General features: G+C 41.3%; 1 protein-coding gene and 1 long non-coding RNA gene across 2 annotated transcripts in view; both read left to right on the top strand.

Annotated features, from left to right (window-relative positions):
- The window catches only part of vta1 (vesicle (multivesicular body) trafficking 1), a 131,833-nt gene extending 121,037 nt beyond the window's left edge, over positions 1-10,796 (top strand). The window contains exon 8 of the mRNA XM_084082502.1: positions 10,341-10,796. Coding sequence (XP_083938628.1) covers positions 10,341-10,486 — 146 coding nt within the window. The 3' untranslated portion in view covers positions 10,487-10,796. The remainder of the gene's footprint in view (positions 1-10,340) is intronic.
- A 241-nt stretch (positions 10,797-11,037) lies between these two features.
- LOC311063518 lies at positions 11,038-14,716 on the top strand. Its single transcript, XR_014602602.1, has 2 exons — positions 11,038-11,646; positions 11,751-14,716. It is a non-coding gene; the product is annotated as an uncharacterized lncRNA (long non-coding RNA).
- Positions 14,717-24,267: the final 9,551 nt, after the last annotated feature.

Below are 24,267 nucleotides of genomic sequence, written 5' to 3'. Positions count from 1 at the left end.
AGTGGTGCCAACCACTCCTATATCCGACTTTGTCCGTATGTATGTATGTCTGTCTAATAAACAAACATTGATGACAACATCAATGTTTCAATACGGGGCTCATCAATGGCACCACTCTCTTCACACAGGGTGTGATTTTTTGAAAAAAACAACAACAAAAAACAAGATTTTTCAAAAATAGCAGATCTACAAGATCATAGCGCGGCACTCGGTGCCACGCTATGAGCTTGTAGATCTGCTATTTTTTAATAGCAAAATAAATCTAAAGTGACACAGATGCGTTCCAGGTCTTAAAAAGTTAAAATATGGACATAGGAGGTATTTTTTGACAAAAATGAAATGCAAAACAGCCAATGAGACGAGGAGGAGACAGAGTAGATGATGCCGCCGCCCGCCTGGTCACCAAGGTGCCCGGGCATCTCATTCAGTCTAAACACTGGGAGCGGTGTGTCTCCAGGCCTTATAGCCTATGATTACCACCAATACCCACGACCACCACACCGTCTACTCTAAACCCTATCATTAATCTGAACCTCCGCAGTACGGCTAGAACCTTTAGCGGCGGTTAGCCACAGAGCAGTTAAGAGTGAGAGACAGAGTGACTGATGGGAAATGGAGACCGAGGGAGAGAAGAAGGGTAACTTTTTGTGTTTTTTCTGTAAATGATCGTCCTACTTGATCATACTACACCGTCACACAAAAGCATCATAAGTATCAGATCCAGAAGCTCGAAGCGATACGTTTTGAACTTGTAGATCTGCTACTTTTGCTATGGTCGATGTCTTGATGTCTGGCTCCGAGCTGCGTGCTCGGAGCCAGACATCTTTTCCACCATCTTTGAATGCTACAAAGAGTCTGTATACTATACAGGAAGCTGTCATAGTGGTGTAACTGTCTTGCGTTGTTGTCGCCTTTCAACTCCCTGTCTTTCAACTCTCTGTCTCTGTCTCTCTGTGTCTCTCTCTCTCTCTCTCTCTCTCTCTCTCTCTCTCTCTCTCTCTCTCTCTCTCTCTCTCTCTCCATGGGAATCTATCGCCAGCATGTTTTGCAGTCTTTCCCAGCTCCTTGCCTTTTTAGTGGAAGAAAAATAAATTATACGATGCCCCGATTATGGTCAAATTATGCAATGTCATCTGACTTTTTGCCTTCACTTCTCACCCTAAGACTTATTGAGGAGAAGGTAAAGCACACACAGTTGAATTCTCTGTTCAATGGACCCTTCGCTAAACCCCACCCCAAAAGCGATTGTCCAATGCCGGCTTAGCAACCGTTGTTAGCCTGGCACAGGTCTGGCAAACTTTCGTCACCTGCCATAGCTGTCAATGTTATTTCGCCCGAACACACACACAATCATTTGCAACATAATAGCAAGAACAGGAATACCACGATAACGCAATGGTGACTATGAAACCAGCAACAGATTCCACTTACCCACAACTGGAGGGTTCTTTTCCCAAGCTGAAATCTGCGCTTAAACTGGAAGGCTATGGCTGTGCCTGTGTTGTTGAACACAGCTTAACGTTGGGAAAGTATTACACGACTCACTCGCCCAGGTGGTGTCAATGATACTAATCACCGTAATCGTAACACAATTCAGAATCCCAGCGCTGCCTGTTTCGAATTCCGCACGTTAAAGTATATTCATTCATTTGTTCGTCTATTTATTAACTGCTACTGTAGTCTTACCCTGCGGTACATGAAAACTCCTGTTACAGTCATGGATCAACTTCAACCTGGTGTTTGCACTTTCTCCATTTACGATCCGTACATCTATATAAACGTTCAGATTTCAAATATAAATTGCTTATGCTATGGCCACGGATGTTAAAATTATGCACGGGACTCTCAAAAGTACCCGTATATTCTGTGTTGTTCAATAAAAAGCATTTTAATCCGATCGGTGGCCATTTTCTCATAGAGTTATAATGTATCAGAGTGCAATACACCTACCAACCGATAGGGTCGCTTAGTTGAACGCATATGGAGAAAATGGCCACCGATCAGATTAAAATGCTTTTTATTGAACAATACGGATGATACGGGTACTTTTGAGAACCCGTACATAAATTTAACATCCGTGGCCATGGGATAAGCACTTTATATTTGAAATATGAACGTTTCTGTAGATGTACGGGCCGTAAATGGAGAAAGTGCAAACACCAGGTTGAAGTTCATCCATGACGGTCGAGACAGTCGACCGTCGTGTATCCATGGCTATTACTCCCTCTAACATTTTCCGTGTTTTTAGTTAATTGAAATAATGTCATGCACATTTGTCCAGTGCATAGCCTACTGCAGGCCTTGTTGACTAGATTTAGAAGAGATTTTGAAGCTCTTGCTGCTGAAATGATCGATTATTTTTAAGGGGAAAAGCCGTCATTTAACATGCAAGTCAATGGGTGAGAAGCAAAGTTTGCCAGGCGCTGCCAGGCCTCGGTGTGACTAACTCCGCACCACCAGTCACAGAGTGGAGTGGGTGGGGCTTAGCGAAGGGTCCATTCTCTGCTCAAAAATCGAACACTGTTTGTACATTTATAGCACTTTGAAATAAATACATGAATTTGAAGTTAAATAAGTACATTTCTAGGACTGCAATTATTGATTTTTATTCTTAGCAATTATTGATTATTTTTGTGATTAATCGAATAATCGAGAGCCATGTTTTGCATTATTTTGGTATCAACTAATCGATGCAAAAAAAAGTAATAGATTTTTATAATGGACTAAATTGATTACTCTCATTACCACTTAAGCCCTATTGTATACTTTGTCACACAACAGTGTCAGATAAAAATAGCATAAACAGACAATCTATAAGCGCAATGAGAGCTTGTAGATTTGCTATTTTGGGAAGTTTTTGAAATTGCTTGAACATTTTGGTTATTGATTAAAGTTTGCAGGAGTGGCTTGTTTTGAACAAAATGCCTCAAATCATAAACGCAACGTCTGATTGCCGTGAAACTTTGCACGCACATTCCCACTAGGCCGAGGAAGACACGCCACCCTTTTCACATTGTCCTGTTATAGCACCACCAGGAGGTCGATTATTGCTAAACATTGTTTTTTTGTATTACTCCTACAAATTTTGTCCAGACATCACACAGATCTGTCTGATTTTTCATATTACATCCTGATTGGCGAATTTCGAACATTGCTGCACTTTTTCTACTTTGTTATTGATTCGTTTGATGAACTTTATACCCTTATTAATGTCCTTCATTGGCAGTCTTTGCTGAGATTTATTTATCCTGTATCCATCCAAGTCCAAAACCGTTACTTTTCAGGATTCAAATTCAAAAGCATGAAAAGTAGCAGATCGACAATCTCGAAACGCGGCGCAAAAGCGGCGCGTTGTGGATCTTCTACTTTTGATGCTTTTGTGTGACGCATTAGTATGATGGGCAGTATAAAGTATGGACGATCTATTGTACACTATTAGTTCTCTCAGCTGACTAGTTAGAAGACCGTTCATGATTCAAAACCTCTAAGCATTTCCTCCTATAGGGAATGGAGCCATGGTTGCAGCTGCAGTTCAACAGACATGCACTAAAACGTGGCACTTTTGCGTCGGCATAATGCTAACAGCGTGACCTCCCTGTGCAATGTCAGTACCTGGAGGTCAGTCTGGCCTGGAGCCACATACATACTGCAGTATACTAGACAGACAAAGCGCTGTTATATACGGCTCGGCCCTTCAGTGCATGCCATTAAAGATGATAATAAAAACATCAGACTTCAATGACTGGATGTAAAAACAATATGTTGTTTCCCTGCCGCAGGCCCTTCATCTGTGATGTGCGATGTCATGTTCCAGAGACATCATACATCGAATGGTCATGTATCAAAATACGATGAACAAATATTAAAAAACACTCTTGATGTTGTTTATATAGTTCAGACATGGGCAACTGGCGGCCCGGGGGTTCACATGTGGCCCCCACCTTCACTTAATGCGGCCCGCAGGTTAATATGGGAATACTGATATATTATTGATTTCAGCTGTTACAATTGCAAACATACAAACACGACCCTCTTCAATTACTTCAGTCTATATTAGTAGCTTAATGACTAGTATTACAATTCTATTGTCTTTTTTTATGTCCAATGTATTTGTATTTAAGCTCATAAAGTTAACATAAGTATAACTAAATGCATTTGAAAGTAAATAAAAATGTTACTTTTTAGGATTAATTCAATTCAAAAATAGCAAAAAAAAATCAGGATTCCAATTGAATAAATAGCAAAAATAGCAGTATCAAAATCGCGCTTTGAGCTTGTAGACGCAACGGTTATTTTTGCTACTTTTGTGTGACATGGAAAGCCGACGGACGTATGGCATTAAATTACGGAAAAAAAAGTTAAAATACGGAGATAAGAAGTGTCTGCCCGACAGTATATGCAATGTGGCCCTCTGGAGTGAGTGTGGAAATATAGTGGCTCTCTCCATCATCAAAGTTGCCCCCCCCCCGGTCCCCTCGACTCCCCAAATAACAAACATCTTTGTCCCGATGATGGTGGCAGACAGAGTGATGTGATGAAATGGACTGGAGTGCCTCTGGTGTTCATTAAAGACAAGACCACTTGGTTGGTGCTTGGTTGTCAAACTTGTGGATGTTATTAGTGCATGGAAATGCTTGGATCCTCCATAGATATACATGACCTTCTCCAGGACACAGGGCCTGGAGTGGGTGCTCCTCCTCGTCTCTGGAACCAGTCCCAGAGAACTTGGGGCTTGAACCATCTGGGGGGTGTCAACATCAAATGCATCAAGTGTGTTGTTTTGTGTTAATTGGCCGCAGAGCCAGCCAGGCATGCTCCTGACACGCACGCACGCATGCACACATACACACACACACACACACACACACACACACACACACACACACGCACACACACGCGCACACGCACACACACACACACACACGTTTGTATTACTATTCCTGTGAGGACGTCAACATTTGAATGATGACAATGATTTTATGCAATTACGTGTAAACCGGGCCTATCTCTAATCCCTAAATCTACCCCTCTAAATGTCCAATCCCAAAACTAACCACAACCTAAATATTTTTTCTAATTGTAAACCTATCTCTAAACATGTTTTTTTTTGCCCAAAAGAAACCCTACAATTTCTCATGTGAGGACCAGGATTTTTTTTTTCAAATCCTACTATAATTAAATGTCCTCACAAGTATAGTAATACACGCGTGCGCGCACACACACACACACACACACACACACACACACACACACACACGCACGCACACGCACACGCACACACAACACAGAGAGACGGCTCTGCTTCTTACAGAGCCAAGCAGTGAAATGGTATATGGGGTATTGCAAACAATGCATGGTCATCAAAAATAAGGCTGTTTCATTTTAATAGCTGCAGGTCCCTTGGGAGCAGTTATTCTCAGCTAGGGGGCTGGGGGAGCAATTTATTCTGTCCTGCAAAGGCAAACAACAGTAACTACTCAAAAGTTATTGCCAGGATTTTGATATTTATATTATAATATATCGTCTCTGTCGGGTGGAAACCTCATTATGTCCAAAACTGTTACTTGTCAGGATTCAAATTCAAAACTCAAAAGTAGCAGATCTACAAGCTCGAAACGCGGCGCTTCGCGCCGCGTTTCGAGCTTGTAGATCTGCTACTTTTGATACTTCTGTGTGACGCTGTAGTATGATCAAGAAGGGCGTTCATTTACAGTACACAAAAAAACCAAACGCAACAAGTTAGAACATTCCACAGTTCCACCATCTCTTGCAACTAAAGGGCCAATTCCACGACTCGCCAAAAACGGTGAGTGCCACAGAATAGTGACTAGTGGGTAAACATTATTCACCAGTTCTCAATTTCGCAGATAACCTTGTTCGTTACTGATCCTTGGCTTTGACGGGATCTTTGATATTTTGGTCTATGATACCTCCCCCAGGGGTAACGGAGGAGATTCCAGGGTGTCCCACCCAGCAAAATGAGTTAATAAAGCATAAAAATCACATTAACCACTTTAACCCTATACATCGACTATTTGAAAATAGACGATCAGTGTTTGTCAATCTGCTATTTTCAGAAAACAGAAAAACCAGGAAAAAAATGTTTTCAATACTGGTATTTTAACAAAACAAAACTTGTAAGTCCCAGGTTTTTGCTACACAAACATTATTTTCACATGACGGTTCCACGGCCAAATACTTAATTCATTTGAGGCGGTCCTTGACATGAACATGTTTGAGAACGACTGGATTTAATGGATTTAAGGGAAGGGGTGTGTGAATGAGTGTGTATGGGGGGGGTAGAAGGTGAGAAGAGATGAGGCGAGAAGAGTAGTTATTCAGACCGAGGGGACGTGAAGTGAATACAGAAAGGTAGAATATTTCTAGAAATAGAAAGGTCCCCCCCCATGCCACAGCAAAAAAAGCCATGATGTGAAAACTGACCTCTGTCCTGCAGAGACCTGCTTGGGCTCAAGTGAACCGTGGGCTGGGGAGGGGAGAGGAGAGGAGGGCCCCACAGTTTGTATGGTTCGAGTTAAGGAACCCCCCCCCCCTCGGGAACGGGCGGAAATACAGAGAGGGAGGGGAGCGGAGCGGATGGGACTCATACAGTATAGGGAGGGAAGAGAGGAGAGACGGCAATAAAGAGAGATGATGATGACGGTGAGTGAGGAGGGGTCCGAGAGGGACAAGGGGAGAAAGAGGAGAGGTAGGCAGGAGAAGGAGGAGGAGGACAGGGGGGCAGAGAGAGAGAGAGAGAGAGAGAGAGAGAGAGAGAGAGAGAGAGAGAGAGAGAGAGAGAGAGAGAGAGAGAGAGAGAGAGAGAGAGAGAGAGAGAGAGAGAGAGAGAGAGAGAGAGAGAGAGAGAGAGAGAGAGAGAGAGAGAGAGAGAGAGAGAGAGAGAGAGAGAGAGAGAGAGAGAGAGAGAGAGAGAGAGAGAGAGAGAGAGGGGGAGACGTTGTTAACCCAGATGAGCTCACAGGGAGTGGTACATCTCAGAGGGAGGTATCTCAGCCTAAAGACACATGTACATATCTCTGCAAATATAAGCTGCACAGCACCAGTGTTTCTCAAGCTTTTTCATGTCAAGGACACCCCCAAATGGATATGTATTTGGCCGCGGACAAACCCCCCCTAACCCTAACCCACCTGAAAAGGTTTTGCCAGGGACCCCCAGAAGAGACGATTCATGTTTTGTTTTTAAATTCCGAAATGTTGAAAAAATTGCAGATGTAAAGGCTCACAGTGCGGCACGAAGATCTACAAGCTCACAACATGTCCTGTCGCGGCCTGTTGTGAGCTTGTAGATCGGCTATTTTCACTTACACAGACAAAAAAAAACATTGCAGAACTTCATTGGTTCTGGAAAGTTTCCGGTTATGGAGGGTGTGGGGTTACCCATCATAGTCTGACAGACAGACAGACGGACAGACAGACAGATAGACCGACATGATGCAACTGTAAGTAACCACATGGTACATTGACGCGGTGCCAGTACTTTCGCCATGTTCCGTGTTTTTTATGTCCTCCCGCGACCACCTACTGTAGCTTGTAATTTCCAGCCATGATACCAATAAAGTGTCACGCTTTTATTATTTATTGCGGCACTGATTTATGATTATATTGGTCTTAAAGGACCACACTGGCATGTTTATCCAATTGACTTTGACTCGGCGGCATTCTTGACATGACTGCCAGGCCATTTTTTTTCAAAGCATACCACGGCTTGTTTGATTTCGGAGGAAGCCAAAATCAACGTGCAGAGTACTTGAAACTTGGTTGAGATACTGTACACCCAACACGCTGAATATGGTGGACATTTTTTTTGATATTCTTTATCAAAGTTATGCTATAGTGGCATTTTATTGCATTTTTTTAAAGTGCATATTGATTTGAAAAGTGTAGTCGAAAGTAGTCACTGATAGAAAAGATTGATTTACACGATTCAAACATCCATGACATATTGATCGCACTTATTATGTTCATTCATTTAACACATCGAGTGCCAGAGGTTTTTTAAAACAGAGTACATCCAGTGCCAGCACTTCTTACCGTTTACACCGATCTGTTTACAGCTGTAGAAGCCGGAGCCGACGAAAGTGACGTTTTTTGGACTGGATTCACATCCGTCTGTTCCATTTTACAGGGTCCTAGGATCATTCCTGAGTTGCGTTAGACCGCCCCTTGTGGGAAGAAAAAAGAAAATTGGAAAAAGCGGCTATAGCCGGTTTTGGCACTCGACGGGTGTATTTGAAAAAACGGCTATATTATATATATATTTGTTTTATCGTGAACATTTTTGCAAATCTTTGGATTTGCATTTTTTTAAAGCGAACATATGGAATCTTTGTTTCTGGGGGGGGGGGTTTACTTGGCTGTGCTCGGGTGCACCTAAAATATCCAATCTACAAGCTCACACGCTTGTCTCATGTATATTAGTCGTAGAGGAAACACGTTCCTCCAGAATTCATTCTCCATCGTGACCTTTGGACTAGATAACCATTTTGGTTGGATACAGTACATACTCAATGGTACCATTGAGAATTTACATTACTTTCTCTCTCTCTCTCTCTCTCTCTCTCTCTCTCTCTCTCTCTCTCTCTCTCTCTCTCTCTCTCTCTCTCTCTCTCTGTCCCTCGCTCTCACCTCTGACTCACCATTTCCCTCATCTCTCATTTCTTTATTCCTCTTTTTTCTCCCACTTCCTCCCACTGCCCCTGCTCTCACTCACCCACACTCTCTCCTTATCGCTCTTTTTCTCCCACATTTCCTCTCTCCCTATATATGTCCTTGTATTGTGTTCTCTTTCTCTCTCTCTCTCTCTCTCTCTCTTTCCCACACTCATTCCTTCTTTCTCTCTCTCTCTCCCTCTGTCATTGTATTTCCTCTCAAATTCAGAGGTGCTTTCTTGGCATGAGAAAACAAACGTTTACATTGCCAAAGCAAAAGTGGAACAATACAATTAAAACAGAATAATGCATGTACAATTAAAAGGGAGTAAAAAAATGATGTGTTGCATTGCATCATTCATCATGCAAAACCATAAGAATGCATTTTCTCTCTCTCTCCCCCCATCTCAGTACATTACATTTACATTGATTGATTGATTGAATTATTTATTGACAAATTGCACATAATAAAAACAATGTACACAGGGAATAGTTAAAAGGATAGACACAAGAAAGCTAGAAGCTTATTTCCATCGTGGTCCTGTTGATCTTGGTGTGGGTGCGGGCGTGCGAGTGAGTATCTGTATGTGTATGCCTGCCTGTGTGTGTGTGTGTGTGTGTGTGTGTGTGTGTGTGTGTGTGTGTGTGTGTGTGTGTGCGTGCGTGCGTGTGTGTGCGCATGTGCGTGCGGGGGGGGGGGATGATACGAACCCTAATTAAAAAGTGTACTTTTAGGTCGCACTGGTAGTGAGCCATGTCTTAAGAGAGGACTTAAAACCAGCCATGGAGCTAGTGGTCTTGATACTTGTTGGTAGTTCGTTCCATGCATCTGTTGCAGTGTGCAAGAATGAACTTTGGCCCATGCAACTGTTAAATCGGTGAGGCACAAAGTTAGTGGAGCTTCCTCTCGTTGAGTACCTATGTACTGTGCTGACCTTGGTGAAATATTCATCTAGGTGCAGCATTATTTATGATCCTGTGGACCATACACATTTTTATTTGTATTACTCTTTCCTCGACTTTGAGCCACTTGAGGCTGTTGAAATGGGCCGGCAGAAGGTGAGTTCTGGGATGTAACTTGTGGATCAGTTTAATTAATTTGTTTTGCGAGGTCTGGAGCTTTTTTTTTCAGGATTTCTTTTCAGGATTTTTTCAGGATTACAGTCATTTAGCAGACACTTTTATCCAAAGCGACTTACAATAAGTGCATTCAACATGGGTAGGCAAGAAAACTACTAATCAACAGTCTTTCTTAACTCTTTACCTGCCATTGACGAGATTTCTCGTTTTTCTCCGCATGGCTCAGCCAGCCGTCGACGAGATTGACGAGATTTTTGAAAAAATTAAAAATTAAAAAAATATATATATATTTTTTTTTCCTTCATTTTTTTTTTTTTTTTTTATCACAAAGGAAGCAGGAGATAACGCAATGCGAAGATTTTCTGCTCCATTCACTTCAATGTTAAAAAATAAACAGAGACAAAATTCACAGTTTACCTATTTTTGCAATGTTATTCTCTGGCAGGGAAGGGGGGTAGATGTGTAAATACTCTGGCAGTTAAAGAGTTAAACAGATGAGACAAATAGGAAAATCAAATGAGCAAGAGCTAAAACAAGTAAGTGTATCAAATGTCTCTCTCCCTCCCTCCCTCCCTCTCTCTCTCTCTCCAGGTGATGTGCGTCTCAGTGCAGAGGACTTCACTCGGGCCCAGAAGTACTGTAAGTATGCGGGCAGCGCTCTGCAGTACGAGGACGTCACCACGGCCATCCAGAACCTCCAGAAAGCCCTCAAACTCCTCACCACCGGGAAAGAATGAAAGAAAGAAAGAAGCCCTCTGTTCCACTCCTCCTCCTCCATCGTCTCCTTCTACCCGTCTCTCCATCTTTAGACGTCCCTCCGTCTGTCTGTCTGTCTGTCTGTCTGTCTGTCTGTCTGTCTGTCTGTCTGTCTGTCTGTCTGTCCTTCCAGAGGTCTGTCGAATAGAGCCATTATTTGCCTTTTTTTTTTGACGATGGTATCGTCGGTTAACACAGCCAATGTGTTCCTATTGAGTCCCTATGTTTGGCATGTACAGTACATACTGTAGGCATGGGTGAAGTAGATTACACACATATTATGCACACACACACACACACTCATAACCATAATTATTTTCAAAAACAAGCAGGTCTACGAGAGCTTGTAGATCGGCTATCCGTGTGTAATCACTTTTTATATCCATCAAAAACTTGTTTTGTTTTATTTATAAGTTAAATGTTCTTAATCCATTAAGACCTGGAACGCATCTTTGTCTTTGGCTATTCAAAAATAGCAGATCTACAAGCTCATAGCGCGAGTGCCGCGCTATGAGCTTGTAGATCTGCTATTTTTGAAAAATCGTGAAAAATATTTTTAAAATATTTTTTTCCGTTTTTTTTTTTTAGGATTTTGAAAATGTTTAGAAGCGGCCTCAGGTCTTAATGGGTTAATTAGAAACCGACTTTGACAAAACACAGGTAATCGATGGTCTAAGCCTTAACTCTCCAAAATAGGTATCGGCATCGGACTCAAAAATATTCTAGCATCAGTCTGGCTCTGCTGTCACACCCACCCCAAGCCCCCCCCCCCTCCACCACAGCATGTTTCTCTCCGACATATCTGTCACTGATCTGCCAAACAAGGAACTGACACGAGCAGGAAGCTGAGAGCGGACCGTTTGTACGCCGTGCGCACACACACAATCACTGCACATTTACAAGCCACACACACAAGTCGTGTGTGTGTACTGTGTGTGTGTGTGTGTGTGTGTGTGTGGGTGGGGCTGCATGCATATGCACACGCGAGCACACACACACACACACACACACACACATACAAATCTTTTGAGCTTACGCATATTATGCAGGCAGACCATGCACATACACACACACACACACACACACTGACTCGCACACTCATACCCAGGCTTTGCGTGTGTGTGTGTGTGTGTGTGTGTGTGTGTGTGTGTGTGTGTGTGTGTGTGTGTGTGTGTGTGTGTGTGTGTGTGTGTGTGTGTGTGTGTGTGTGTGTGTGTGTGTGTGTGTGTGTGTGAGTGACGAAAGACATTCTGCCCCGTCCCCAGCGGAGGCCATGATTGAAATCATTGGACTGTTTACAACAATGAGCGCCTGTGTGTGCAGAGCCCTCGCTGACGTTGGTTAAGTGACTGACTGACTGCATAAGTGATTCTGCTGATTGGCTGACAAAGCTGGCTGACGGGACCGACTTGCTCTTACGTGAGCGACCGACTGGCTAAATGCGTGGCTTAAGGCCCTGTTTATACGTCGTGTGCTGAAAATAACAGATCTATAAGCTTATACTGTAGATAGAGGCTGTTTTCAACACGTGACGCCGTCATGCGACGGGAGAAATTAAGCAATGCTTGCAGTTTTGCTTGCTGACTGCTTGACCCGTTTAAACTGGGAATGCATCTGTGTCATTTTAAGATTTATTTTGGCTAATCAAAAATAGCAGATATACAATAACTGCATTTTTTGAAAAATCGTGAAAATGTGTGCAAATCTTTGAATATATATATTTTTAAAGCATTTGCTTTAAAAATATAGCATTTGCAACTCAAATCTTTGCTTCTGGGGGTCCCTGGAACAAGATATTGTACGCATTTTCGCTTTAAAAAAAAAATATATGTTCAAAGATTTCCACAAATTTTGAGGATTTTTCCCCAAAAAATGCAGATCTACAAGCTCATGCTTGTACATCTGCTATTTTTGGAATAGCCAAAGAAATCTGAAAATGACAGAGATGCGTTCCCGGTCTTAAAGGGTTAATTGACTGGGTAACTACGTGAATATTTCACCTACAAACCGGCTGGCCTTTTAGCCTGCATGGCTGACTGGCTACATGACTATTTGTATACTCTCTGATTGATTTGCTGACGTGCAGGTTGGATTTGACTACTTAACAAGCTCTTTGTGGATCCGACAGAACTTGATTTGGCTTCTCATCTGAAGTCAGTCACCATGGTTCCCATCTTCTATAATTATTATTATTGTCTGAAAGTCAAAGCTGTTCTGAATCCCTTATCCAGATCTCCCCCAATCATCACCTACATTTTCCACAATGTTGTTGTTCTTTTTGTTTGTTTTTTCATTGAAGTATAATTCAGTTTATTTAACATCTACATTTTAACTTGTATTCAAATGTTCTTGAAAAGTAGATAAAATGGTGGAAAATACCCTTTCTTGACAAAGGTATATTTTACACCGGTGTTCATACTATAAGCATTGCAAATCTACAACCGATTTCTTACACCCTCAAACTCCATGTAAAACTCCTTAACCTATCGCAAACTGTTGCCCCTTGTATCAAAGGACGTAAATTATTGTGTCCACTAATATTCTTTGGATATGGTTTTCAGTTAACTTTTGATGATTATCATAGTCCACAGAGACAATTATATTAAACCCTGCAACATTCTATGACGGGATAGTGTCCCTTTAGTCACAATAATAAACAAAGTTGCTGTTAACCATTAGAAGCCTAGCATTCCTGTTCTGCTCATATCAGAATAGGCATACTTTCAATGACAATTGGCGAACATTCAGCGAAAATAGCATATCTACAAAACAAGCACAATACAGTGTGTCACATTGTGAGCTGGTAGATGTAGATTGGCTATCTTCAAGCGAAGAGAGTAGGGGTGAAAATTAAGGGCCCTTGGATAGACTCCTTGGGGACCCCAGTCAACAAAGTATATCGTCTCTGTCGGGTGGAAACCTCATTATGTCCAAAACTGTTGACTTTTCAGGAGCAAAGCTTCTTTTTTTTTCATATTTGAACAACATAATATTGTAATGTAAATGTAATGTACATCACAGACATACAGTATTTTTTATTACAAAAAAACTCAATATTTAAAATAAAATACCCCCCCAATGAATTTAAAACGATTGAATACAATACAAAACAGATAAAACACATCAAAAAGATACATTTGGAGGTGAGATGTCACCAAACAGAGCGTGCAGGTCAGGAGCGTTGAAGGAACTGCAGGAACTTTGGACCTTCTTCTCAGGAGGGACTAGGCTGCTCACTTTTTCAATAATCGGTTCCATTTCCGTACCGATTACTAAGCCAATAATTTGGTCACTGGCGGAGTCGGTAATTGATATAAAATAAGATTTTTTTTTGTTGGGTGAACTATATCTTTAATTTGCGAAAAACACAGGAGGTTTCTGCCCAACAGCAACGTTATAGGGTTTAAGTGGTTAATTCAATCATTTGTAACTCTCAGAGTTACATTAACGAAGGATTTTACTGTGTAGTGCATGTGGGGCCACCGGTGTTTCGACAGGTATAACGCCACATTGACTTTTGAAATTCTGCCTTTTACTCCATAGTAGTCACGTTTTTGTTATGAATGTAGAAAACGTATACCAGACATATCACTGTATCTGTATGGGGGTTGCGGGGAAGGGGGCCGGAGTTTGTAGTTTCGAGATTCAAAGCTTTTATTTTGTCAGCTGCCTCATAACGTATACATTACATGGCAGTGAAATGTTTTTAGTTGCCAACGTTTGTTGTTGGTAGTTTGTATAGTTTGCTACAACACTAGTCTCTTTGGGTGGAGGTCATTTAAACGTTCTCATCTCTGAAACGCTTTGATTTCAGTGGGTGGGGGGGTGGGGGGGAGCGTGTGTGTCTCTTGTCCACTGGTTCTCAACATAGGTTCCGGGGCGGGGGGGACCACCAGTGGTCCAAATAGGACCCCTTAACGGGTCTGTAACTCTGAGAACGTTTGGTTCCATTTGTGCGCTAAATTTACCCTGAGGAATTTACAGTGTAGTTTGGGGGTCCCGGATTTTATTTAAAAAAACGGATCAAATGGAGGTCCGTTGTCGGATGCATATTAAACCTGGGGTCCTTGAAATTTGAAAGGTTTAGAATCACTGGTCTACCCCCCCCCCTGCCTGCCTGCACTGTGCGTATAGCAAACACCTCTATCTCTCATTCTGTACAGAATTGAGGTGAACGAATGCAAGTTGAATAAATGGTTGGAAATGGTTGAGTTCTGTGTGATTTATTCAATTGACCTGAATACAACCTCATGCGCGCACATCCCCCGGGCGCACTTCACACCACGTGCACACGGACACACCTAGCACGCTCCACATCTCGTGCACACGCCCGGCGCGCTCCTCATTCATAGCAGGCGACTGTTTACACCACAAATGTTTTAGATAATGTAGCGTTTGATAGCTAAAATGTGGTGTTTTGGTTTGGAAGTACACAGTGCATACAACTGGATTATGCAAGTCTAGACACTTGGATTATATTGTGATAGTGTTTATGAAAAGTTTGTTATATAGTTTTGCTGTCGTTAATCATGGACCGCTATTAATTTCGATTAATCAAATGGTTAATCATAATACATTTGATTTATAATGCACGTTACCTTTAAACAAATCTCCAAAGGCTAAACATTTTATTCCAGTTTGGATTCGTCATTCTCCACGAAGGCATGATGCGACAAAAACTCAAATTGTCTGAATTCAAGGCATCATGGGGTGAGTAATTGAGAGTTGGAAAAAAAAACGTGATTTGGGGTAAGTTTGTGATGATGAACACTTTTAGTTTGTGTAGTTCCTTGCCATGATGTAACTCCAAATGTGGGTGAGATACTGTATGACAAATTGTTCCATTGATTAGAAATTGATAATTTGTGTCGTTTGTTTGGAAACCTCATGTTACTTTTCAAGATTCAAATTTAAAAACAGAGAAAGTAGCATACCTACAAGCTCAAAACCCGTTTTGAGCGTGTAGGTCTGCTACTTTTGTGTGGCACTGTAGTATAATCAAGTACATGCTGTTAATCACTGTAGTATAATCAAGTACATGCTGTTAATTTACAAAAAACACAAAGTTTGAATATGGAGATAGGAGGTTTCTGACAGCGACGAAATGCTCCTCTGTGACTTTACATTGCATCCGGAAACCGCTCTCACAGTCACTCTGTTGGCACATAAACGGATGCAAAACAAAAGCTGATTCTGCCAATATATCTAACATCACCAAACCCTGTAACTGAGAGTTATTGGGGTTCATGGCCTAAAGCAGTGGTCATGAACCTGTGTTTTTCAGCCCAAGGACCCCCTAGCCGAGAGAGATATGAAGCAGGGACCCCCACTATATATTGCATAAAATTGTCTTGCAGCTTACACTTTTTCATAGATGTTGGATTCATGTTAATGTGTGTTTTTAGACATTTAACCTCTTAAACCGTCGATACTTAGTGAACTTGAACTTGACCGAAAATTGCCGATCTAGAGGCGCTGTGAGCTTGTAGATCGGCTATTTTCGGCTGATGTTGTCCTTAGAATAGGGATGAATAGGTTCAAGTGGTTAATGTAAAAAAAACTATCCTATCGCACAAAGATTTGGTGGCCCCCCTGTAGTAAGTCTGAGGACACCCTAGGGGTCCTGGACCCCCTGTTGGATATCCCTGGCCTAAAGCAAAGCCACGCCAAAAGGAAAGAGGTTGAGAACCCTTGCCCTCAGAAGGAGCATGGGGGTTGACAGGGGACATGTGGAGGTATTTTATGTTTCTGTCCATAATGAACTCTGCAGGGGACGGAAGGACGGGCTGGTGGTGAGGGCTATAGGACAGGAAGAGTTGCACTTCAAAGCACTTCCCCCTGTCCAGTAAAACACATCCATATACTTTTAATTTATCTACTTCTCGCTTGCTTTCTGCTCGTTATTTCAGCTACTGGTCTTGGAACGATAAGGAACTGGTTCTTATTTCTGTCATGACGTTTAGTTTTTTTTTGTGATTCCACCCCAAAAAAAATACTCAGTTTCTATCAATTACACACCCCATGAAGCGTTGAATTATTGGAGATGTTTTTTGTTTTTGTCACATTCCTGAGCCAATAATTTGATGAAAATAATAAAGATGCTAATGTATGCGGTAGGAGACACAGCCGGTTATCAAATTATTGGCTTAGGAATGCGATAACAACAAAATCTCCATGAATCCAATGCTTTGTGGGGTGTGTAATTGATAGAAAGTACTCCTTTAAATGTGGTGTCCCATGGCACAATGGTCTAAAAACACATAAATAGCAGATCTGAAAGTGTGAACTTGTAGAATGGCCATTTACGCTATTCAGCAAAATGACCAAAGTCAAATGAAGATGAACATAAAAGACATCAGAGCAAAACATGGATTGAACAACAGTTTGTTTGTTCTTAATCCACATTTCCAGTGCAGAACCAGACCCATATTTGGAGCTGAAGTTAGATGGCTTAAAAGCCCTATTTGTGTACTTGTTCGTACAGAAAGGAGCTCTGAGCTTGCATATCGGCACATTTTGCTATTTTATTGATGCATAAACTCTATTACTTGTCACAGTTGAAGTACAAATGAGCGGTACTGAGTCCTGCACTTTTTCCCTTCCTAGAAATGTAGTGGTGTCAAGAGTACAATATTTGTCTTTGAAATCTTTTGCCGCAGGCTGAAAACCCACCTCTTCAGGAAACACTACCCTGACCCTTCCTCTTAGCCTTGTCTACTTGTTGTCAATTAGTTGTACGAGCTCTTGTTTTATTGGATCTTATTTATTTGATACATTCATTTGTTTTAGCTCTTGCTCATTTGATTTTCCTATGTGTCTCATCTGTTTAAGAAAGTAGGTAGCTGATATATTGCACTTTTACCTTAGCGCTAGGTATACTCTTAGTTGCTTGTTTTAGAAGAGAATGCACTTCTGGTGATTAGTAGTTTCGTTCCCTACCTATGTTGAATGCACTTATTGTAAGTTGCTTTGGATAAAAGCGTCTGCTAAATGACCGTAATGTAATGAAATATAGAGGAGTGAAAGTCATAAATATCCCAGAATACAAGTGAGGTACAGATACTCAAATCATTTACTTAGTACAGTAATAAAGTAAAAGTACCTCGTTATTGTCCACCACTGAAACGATCTGTTCTGAATAATTACATTTTCTTTTCTCTTTTCCCTTTCCAATCTCTCTCTCTCTTCCGTCGGGCTTGAAAAAAGTTCAAATGACAAATGAGTCCTGACAAAATTATACTTTTCCATCGCTCTCCTCCCTCCCCGTATCTCTCCCTCATTAGTTCCTGCCCTTTGTCCATCCCTCGTTCTTTTTTACTCCATCCACCTCTCTTTTCTATGTCTCTCTTCTATCCGTCTGTCCATCCCTCGTTCCTTCTCCGCTCCATTTCCGAGTCATTATGCTTTAGTTTGTCCCTGGCTGCTTTCCATTAGTCATTTTCTTTTTTTCCCTTTGTTAAACAGCCAATGGTGTGTAATTAATCTGCCCTTAAATCCTTAATCCATTAAGACCGGGGACGCACCTGTGTCATTTTTAGATTTCAGCTAAAAAAACATTATTTTACACTTTGTAGGGGTGTGCCGATACACTAATTTCACGATACGATACACGAGATTGGGCTCAAGACATCGATACGATACGATATACAGTATGGCACTTTTTATTATGAAAATATATGGGGGGGAAAGCAAATACAAACAAATACTTCTGTTTTTGCATTATTATTATTGCAAAAAATAGATATTTTTGGAATAAGGAAGGGAAGCAAATGCAAACAAACTGTTTTTGCATTATTATTATTATTATTGAAAAAATATATATTATTATTTTCTTTTTCAAAAACGTCAAAACGATACATATCGTCACGAAAACGTATCGCGATATATCGCGGGACGATAAATTGGCACACCCCTAGCACTTTGGCTATTCAAAAATAGCAGATACACAAGCTCATACAAGGCTCCGAGTGCCCCGCTACGAGCTTGTAGATCTGCTATTTTTGAAAATGTGTGCACATCTGTGAATACATATATTCTTTTAAAGCGAACATTTTTAACTCAAATCTCTGCTCCTTGGGGGGGCCCTGGATGGGGGGGCCCTCGGCCAAATACATATCATTTTGGGGGTCCTTGACAATTATGAAAAAGTTTGAGAACCACTGATATAGCAACATACGTTTTAAAAATAAAAAAAAAACTGTTGGGATTTAGAAGACATTTGTAGAAAGGTTTCAGGTCTTGATGGGTTAATGGAAAGAGCTAAGCAAGCAATATCCGACGCCCCAGACATGGCTCATTATTGAGGGGGAGAGAGGTTCCTTGTTGAATTTGAACCCGGCGCGGTTATAAAGGTTGATTGGATGGAGATCTAATGTGTGCCTCGTCCTTCACTTCCTGGATGTCCATCAAGAGACCATGAGAGGGAAGGGGAGCTTAGGAGATGATGAGAGCCATGTCTCTGGTAAATGGAATTCTGGAAAGGTGCTGTAAGCAGTGGTGGAAAAAGTACTCGGATATTTTACTTTAGTAAAAGTATCAATACGGCAATATATAGAATATAGAATACTCCGTTACAAGTAAAAGTCTGGAATTCAAAATTCATTTGAGTAAAACTACAAAAGTATTGGTATCAAAATGTACTTAAAGTACAAAAAGTAAAAGTACTAAAATATTTGAAAATAGCCTATGAATGAAATAGGGCTTAAGTGGTTAATGTATGTTTCATAATATCATAATTTATATCTGAAAAGTAACTAGTAACTAAAGTTTTCAAATAATTGTAGTGGAGTAAAAGTACAATATTTGCCTCTGAGATGTAGTGGAGTAGAAGTGAAAGTACTGGAAATTGGAAATACTCAAGTAAAGTACAAATACCTAAATGTTTTACTTAAGTAAATGTACTTAGTTACTTTCCACCACTGGCTGTAAGTAATATATATATTTTAAAAATAATAATATGCGAAATAAACAGAATTATGTGATGCCCATTGCCCACATTATGCACATAATCGTTTTTCTGGCAGGGTCTACTACACACACACTTACTGTAAGCCTTACTTGTTGTACGGCGCATAGTGAAAGTAGCAGATCTATAAGCTCAAAACACGGCACATCGTGCTGCATTGTGAGCTTGTAGATACTTTAGTCTACTTTTACTATTCGTCTTCATCCCCTGTCAACACCTAAATGCTTCAATATATACAGTACAGTAAACTGTATATCTTAACCTTGATCTCTAAACGTATTAAATTGGTATTCCGTTGCGTTCTCATTAGTGAATCACAGCCAGGAGTAACGATGGGGCCACAGAGAGAGAGAGAGCCAAAGAGACCGGACCAAGGAAGGCTAATGAGGAGCTGGCACCGTGCCAGGTCCAATTTAGGCCGTTAGCTCCGTCTTGTAAGAAATGTAAAAGGTGAGCGCCATTCTATAGGCACTTTCATGGACTTGGCTAAAAGGCATACAATATCGCATTAATTTGGCTTATTAGTAAATACAGTACATAGGCTACACACATGGGAAAGGGCAAAGGTAGCCTGGTTGACATGCAATGTGGGTTGCTACGGGCAGCCTATGTAGAAAATGTTGTTATGAAACGCTTTTGGGGTCCAGAAACGTTAAAAACAAATGCATAAACATAGTTATCGTCTCTGTCGGGTGGAAACCTCATATGTACAAAACTGTTACTTTTCAGGGTTCAAATTCAAAAGCATCAAAAGTAGCAGATCTACAAGCTTAATGGGTAGAGGGGCCGTCAGAAGGTCACCAGTCCCTGAGCAAGACACTTAACTCCTGTCATTAACCCCTCTCATCATGACCATCTGAGTAGCCATCAGCTGGGTGAAGGTGAAATTGAACCCCTCCCCCGTAGGACTAACAAAAGGTCTCCCCTGTGGCCTTCCTTCGTAGTCGTTCACAGCTGTCCTCCTTAATGGTTTATTTATTCCACAATAGTTAATGGCGTTGCTTGATCTTTAAATGTTAAACTCACTCCCCCACCCATACTGCACATTAAATAAATGACCTTTATTGGCATTGTCTAATGCTGAAATGTTAAACTAACACACACACACACACACACACACACACACACACACACACACACACACACACACACACACACACCCTCTTAATATAATTTCACATGCAAAGAAAAGTAAAAACTTAACAACTGAAGACATGATTTTATAAGGAAAGGCATGTTTATTTGTACAGCATATCTCCACAAGGCAATTCAAAGTGCTTTACATAAAATATTAAGAATTAAGACAGAGATTGACACTCAAGTAAATATCGAATACCGAACTTGTACTTAATACAGACTATTTCTACAACAGGGTATACTTTTACTTGAGTAAAACAATGTGAGTATACTTCTTCCATCACTGCCAAACAGCACTGGCCTGAGTTCAAACTAATGTGACTCTTGAGCTGGGTGTGACTGCACGCCTGTTGTGCATCTCTCTGAGTGGTTCTCAAACTTTTTAATTTCAAGGACCCAAAGTTTGGAATTACATTATTAGGCCACAGACCCCCATAAATTGAACCATGTGCTTGTGTCCCTGTGTGTCGGAGGAAATCAGCTTATCGATTACTCTATAAAAGCCTATGACTATCAGTAGACTAAGGTTGATTGATTGAAACCTTTATTTACTCTCGAAAAGAGCATTGAGGTTTACCTTCTTGCAATGCAGTCGAAATTACACCCACACACACACACACACACACACACACACACACACACACACACACACACACACACACACACACACACACACACACACACACACACACACACACACACACACACACAAATCAACAATTAAGACCTATACCATACATGGGCAACTGGCAGCCCGGGGGCCACATGCGGCCCCCACCTTCACTTAATGCGGCCTGCAGGTTAATATGGGAATACTGATGTATTATTGATTTCAGCTGTTACAATTCCAAACATGACCCGCTTTAATTCCTTCAGTCTATATTAGTAGCTTAATGACTAGTATTACAATTCTTTTGTCTTTTTTATGTCCAATGCATTTGTATTTAAGTTCATACAGTTAACATAAGTATAACTAAATGCATTTAAAATTGAATAAAACATTTACTTTTCAGGATTCTAATTAAAAAATAGCAAAAATAAAAACAGGATTCCAATTCAAAAATAGCATTTTTGCTACTTGTGTGTGACATAGAATGGCCCGACAGTATGTGCAATGTGGCCCTCTGGAGTGAGTGTGGAAATATTGTGGCCCTCTCCATCATCAAAGTTGCCCACCCCTGACCTACTGATGTAAAACACAGAACAAACGACATAAGACCACAACAGAAAACTTAAAAACAGTTGCATAGTGAGGCATGGAGATTTAAGAGCAGGTTATTAAATTGTCCATAGGATGTTGGGGCATTAATTTTTAGCGCGAGTTAAAGAATAAAGAATTGTCTTTCTTCGAGGGCAGCCCTATAATAAAATCCCTGTGTCGTCCTTCAGCATTGTGGCTGCTCTTTGTCTCTGCCCTGTAAGTGTGAACGAATACAATATTCTCATCAAGGTTATGACTGCCGATAAAGTTTACTCATTTGCAGGAACGGGAGGTGAGGGCAGGGTTATTAGGGAGGTGAGGCGGTGGTGAGTCTCTTCTCTGTAATTGAGAGGAGTATTAATGAGTCACTGCAGATACATAACTGTCAACCTGACTGGCTGACTGGCCAAATGACTAAATAAAAACCAGCTGACTACATCAGTGGTTCTCAAAGTGGTTCCCCCCCCCCCCCCCCCCCCCCCCCGTCCTTGAGGGTGCTCCAGCCCAAATTATTTGATATAGCTTCAAAATCAATTCAACCACTTAAACCAATTATACTTAATGTATAATTCACATCAATGCGACAATACAGTTACTTACTACTTTTATGTGGATCCCTGGACAACATTTTCTAATTTGGGGTCCACGGTCAAATACATGTTCATTTGAGAGGCCTTGACGTGAAAGGTTTTGAAAAACGCTGGCTGGCTGACATGTGTGCATTATGTCTGTTGATCTGCTTTCAACCACCTGTCCTTCACAGGTGTTACCAATGATACTAATGAAGGCTCTGTTCCATTCTGGTCAAACAGAGTCAGGGTGCTGATGTTGTGCATGTTGGTTCACTGGAAACACTCTGCTATCACCAGTGGGTCTCAAATTGCGGTCCAGGGACCCTCATGGTTCCTTGACAGGGTTCCAAATGGACCCTTAAGAGTGTTGTAACTCTGGTAGTGTACAGGCGGGCACATAGATTGGTGAAGCAATAGGGAGCGGCGTTGGCTCCGAAGCGCTAGGTTTGGATCCGCCCCTCTAGACCTTGGAAAGCCTGCGTTCCCCCAGCCTAGGCTAACCCTAACCCCCAATTAGCACTGTCTCTAACTACCCCCAAGAGACAGTGGGGGAAGTAGCATGCCACTTGGACACACTGATCGGCCTCGGTCGGGTCGTCTGGAGGAGGGTGTCTGTTGCAAGACCCGAAACACCCAGTGACTCCAGGTAACAACACCGATGATGTGTCCACGTTTGTGCATCAGTAGATGTTTTATTAAATGAACACTGGCAGACAAACAAGTACACATACATGACATCTGACCTCTTCACACTCGCACTTGTGATTTGCCAGGTGTGAAGTGAGGCCATTTCACCACCCCCCCCCCGACCTTTCTCTTTGACAATGCTTGGACTATCCAATGAAGTTCCAATGGCAGGCTCTTGGAAACTTTGGGCTGTCACATCTGTATCACCAGTCATAGCATGTGATGTGGAATGGCGTTCCTGTGTGTGTCAATGGGTGAATGTCATGACGTACATTTTAAAGTGCTTTGGAGTGGTTGGGACAGACTAGACAAAGTGCTGTATAAATGCAGTCCATTTATCTTCCTCAGACCGGCTTTCAGAGTGTCTATCCACTTTGATACTTTCTCCACAAAAAAAACATTATTTCACAAAAAGGCGTCATTATTTTTTCAATTTGGAGCTCCCACGTGTACATGTTAAGTCTCTCTGCAACATCAAATGAAAAAAATTAGGGAAATAATTTAGTTATTCCACTTTAATATCTGTTCCTCAAACCCCCACCCTTTGTGAAGAAGTTTGTCTTCCTTTCTTTCATCTTTTCTTTCTTTCTTTTTTTGCCTGTTGGGAAGGGGCTGTTTTTCGGCTGCGGGCGAAATATGGCGCCTCCTTTACACCATATGAAACAGCAGGAGACTGAAGGACAATAAAACACATTGCCAAGCTTCTGGAAATGGTGGAACTCACCGTAACTCTCTCTCTCACACACACACACACACACACACACACACACACACACACACACACACACACACACACACACACACACACACACACACACACTGCATAAACATTTCACGCACTGACAAGTGATTGACTTTTTTAATAATACCAATTACCATATGAATTGTGATCCATACGAACACAACTTTTTCCAGTGTAAATAATCTTGTCAGTGTATATATGCAGACAGTTCAAATAAAGTGTGTGAGCTGGAAATTGAAATGTCAAATGTTTTCGGTAAGTCTGAATAAAAATACATTTTCTCTGTCAAGCATGAGATTAGCCAGGGACGAAAGCGCTTGCCTTTTGGAAATCACTGGTGTCAGTATTACTCTTTTAATATGTTCTCACTTAGCTGTGCTGCCACAACAGAAAAAAAAAATGATGAGTCATTTTCCCCAGACATCTGTCTATTTCAGGACAACTCTCGTTTGAGTTCC

This window comes from Gymnoscopelus microlampas (genome assembly GCF_963454915.1).
Source record: "Gymnoscopelus microlampas genome assembly, chromosome: 16".
In the NCBI taxonomy this organism is placed as follows: Eukaryota; Metazoa; Chordata; class Actinopteri; order Myctophiformes; family Myctophidae; genus Gymnoscopelus; species Gymnoscopelus microlampas.
Note: the sequence above shows the minus strand (reverse complement) of the source record. Positions and strands in the feature narration are given on the sequence as shown.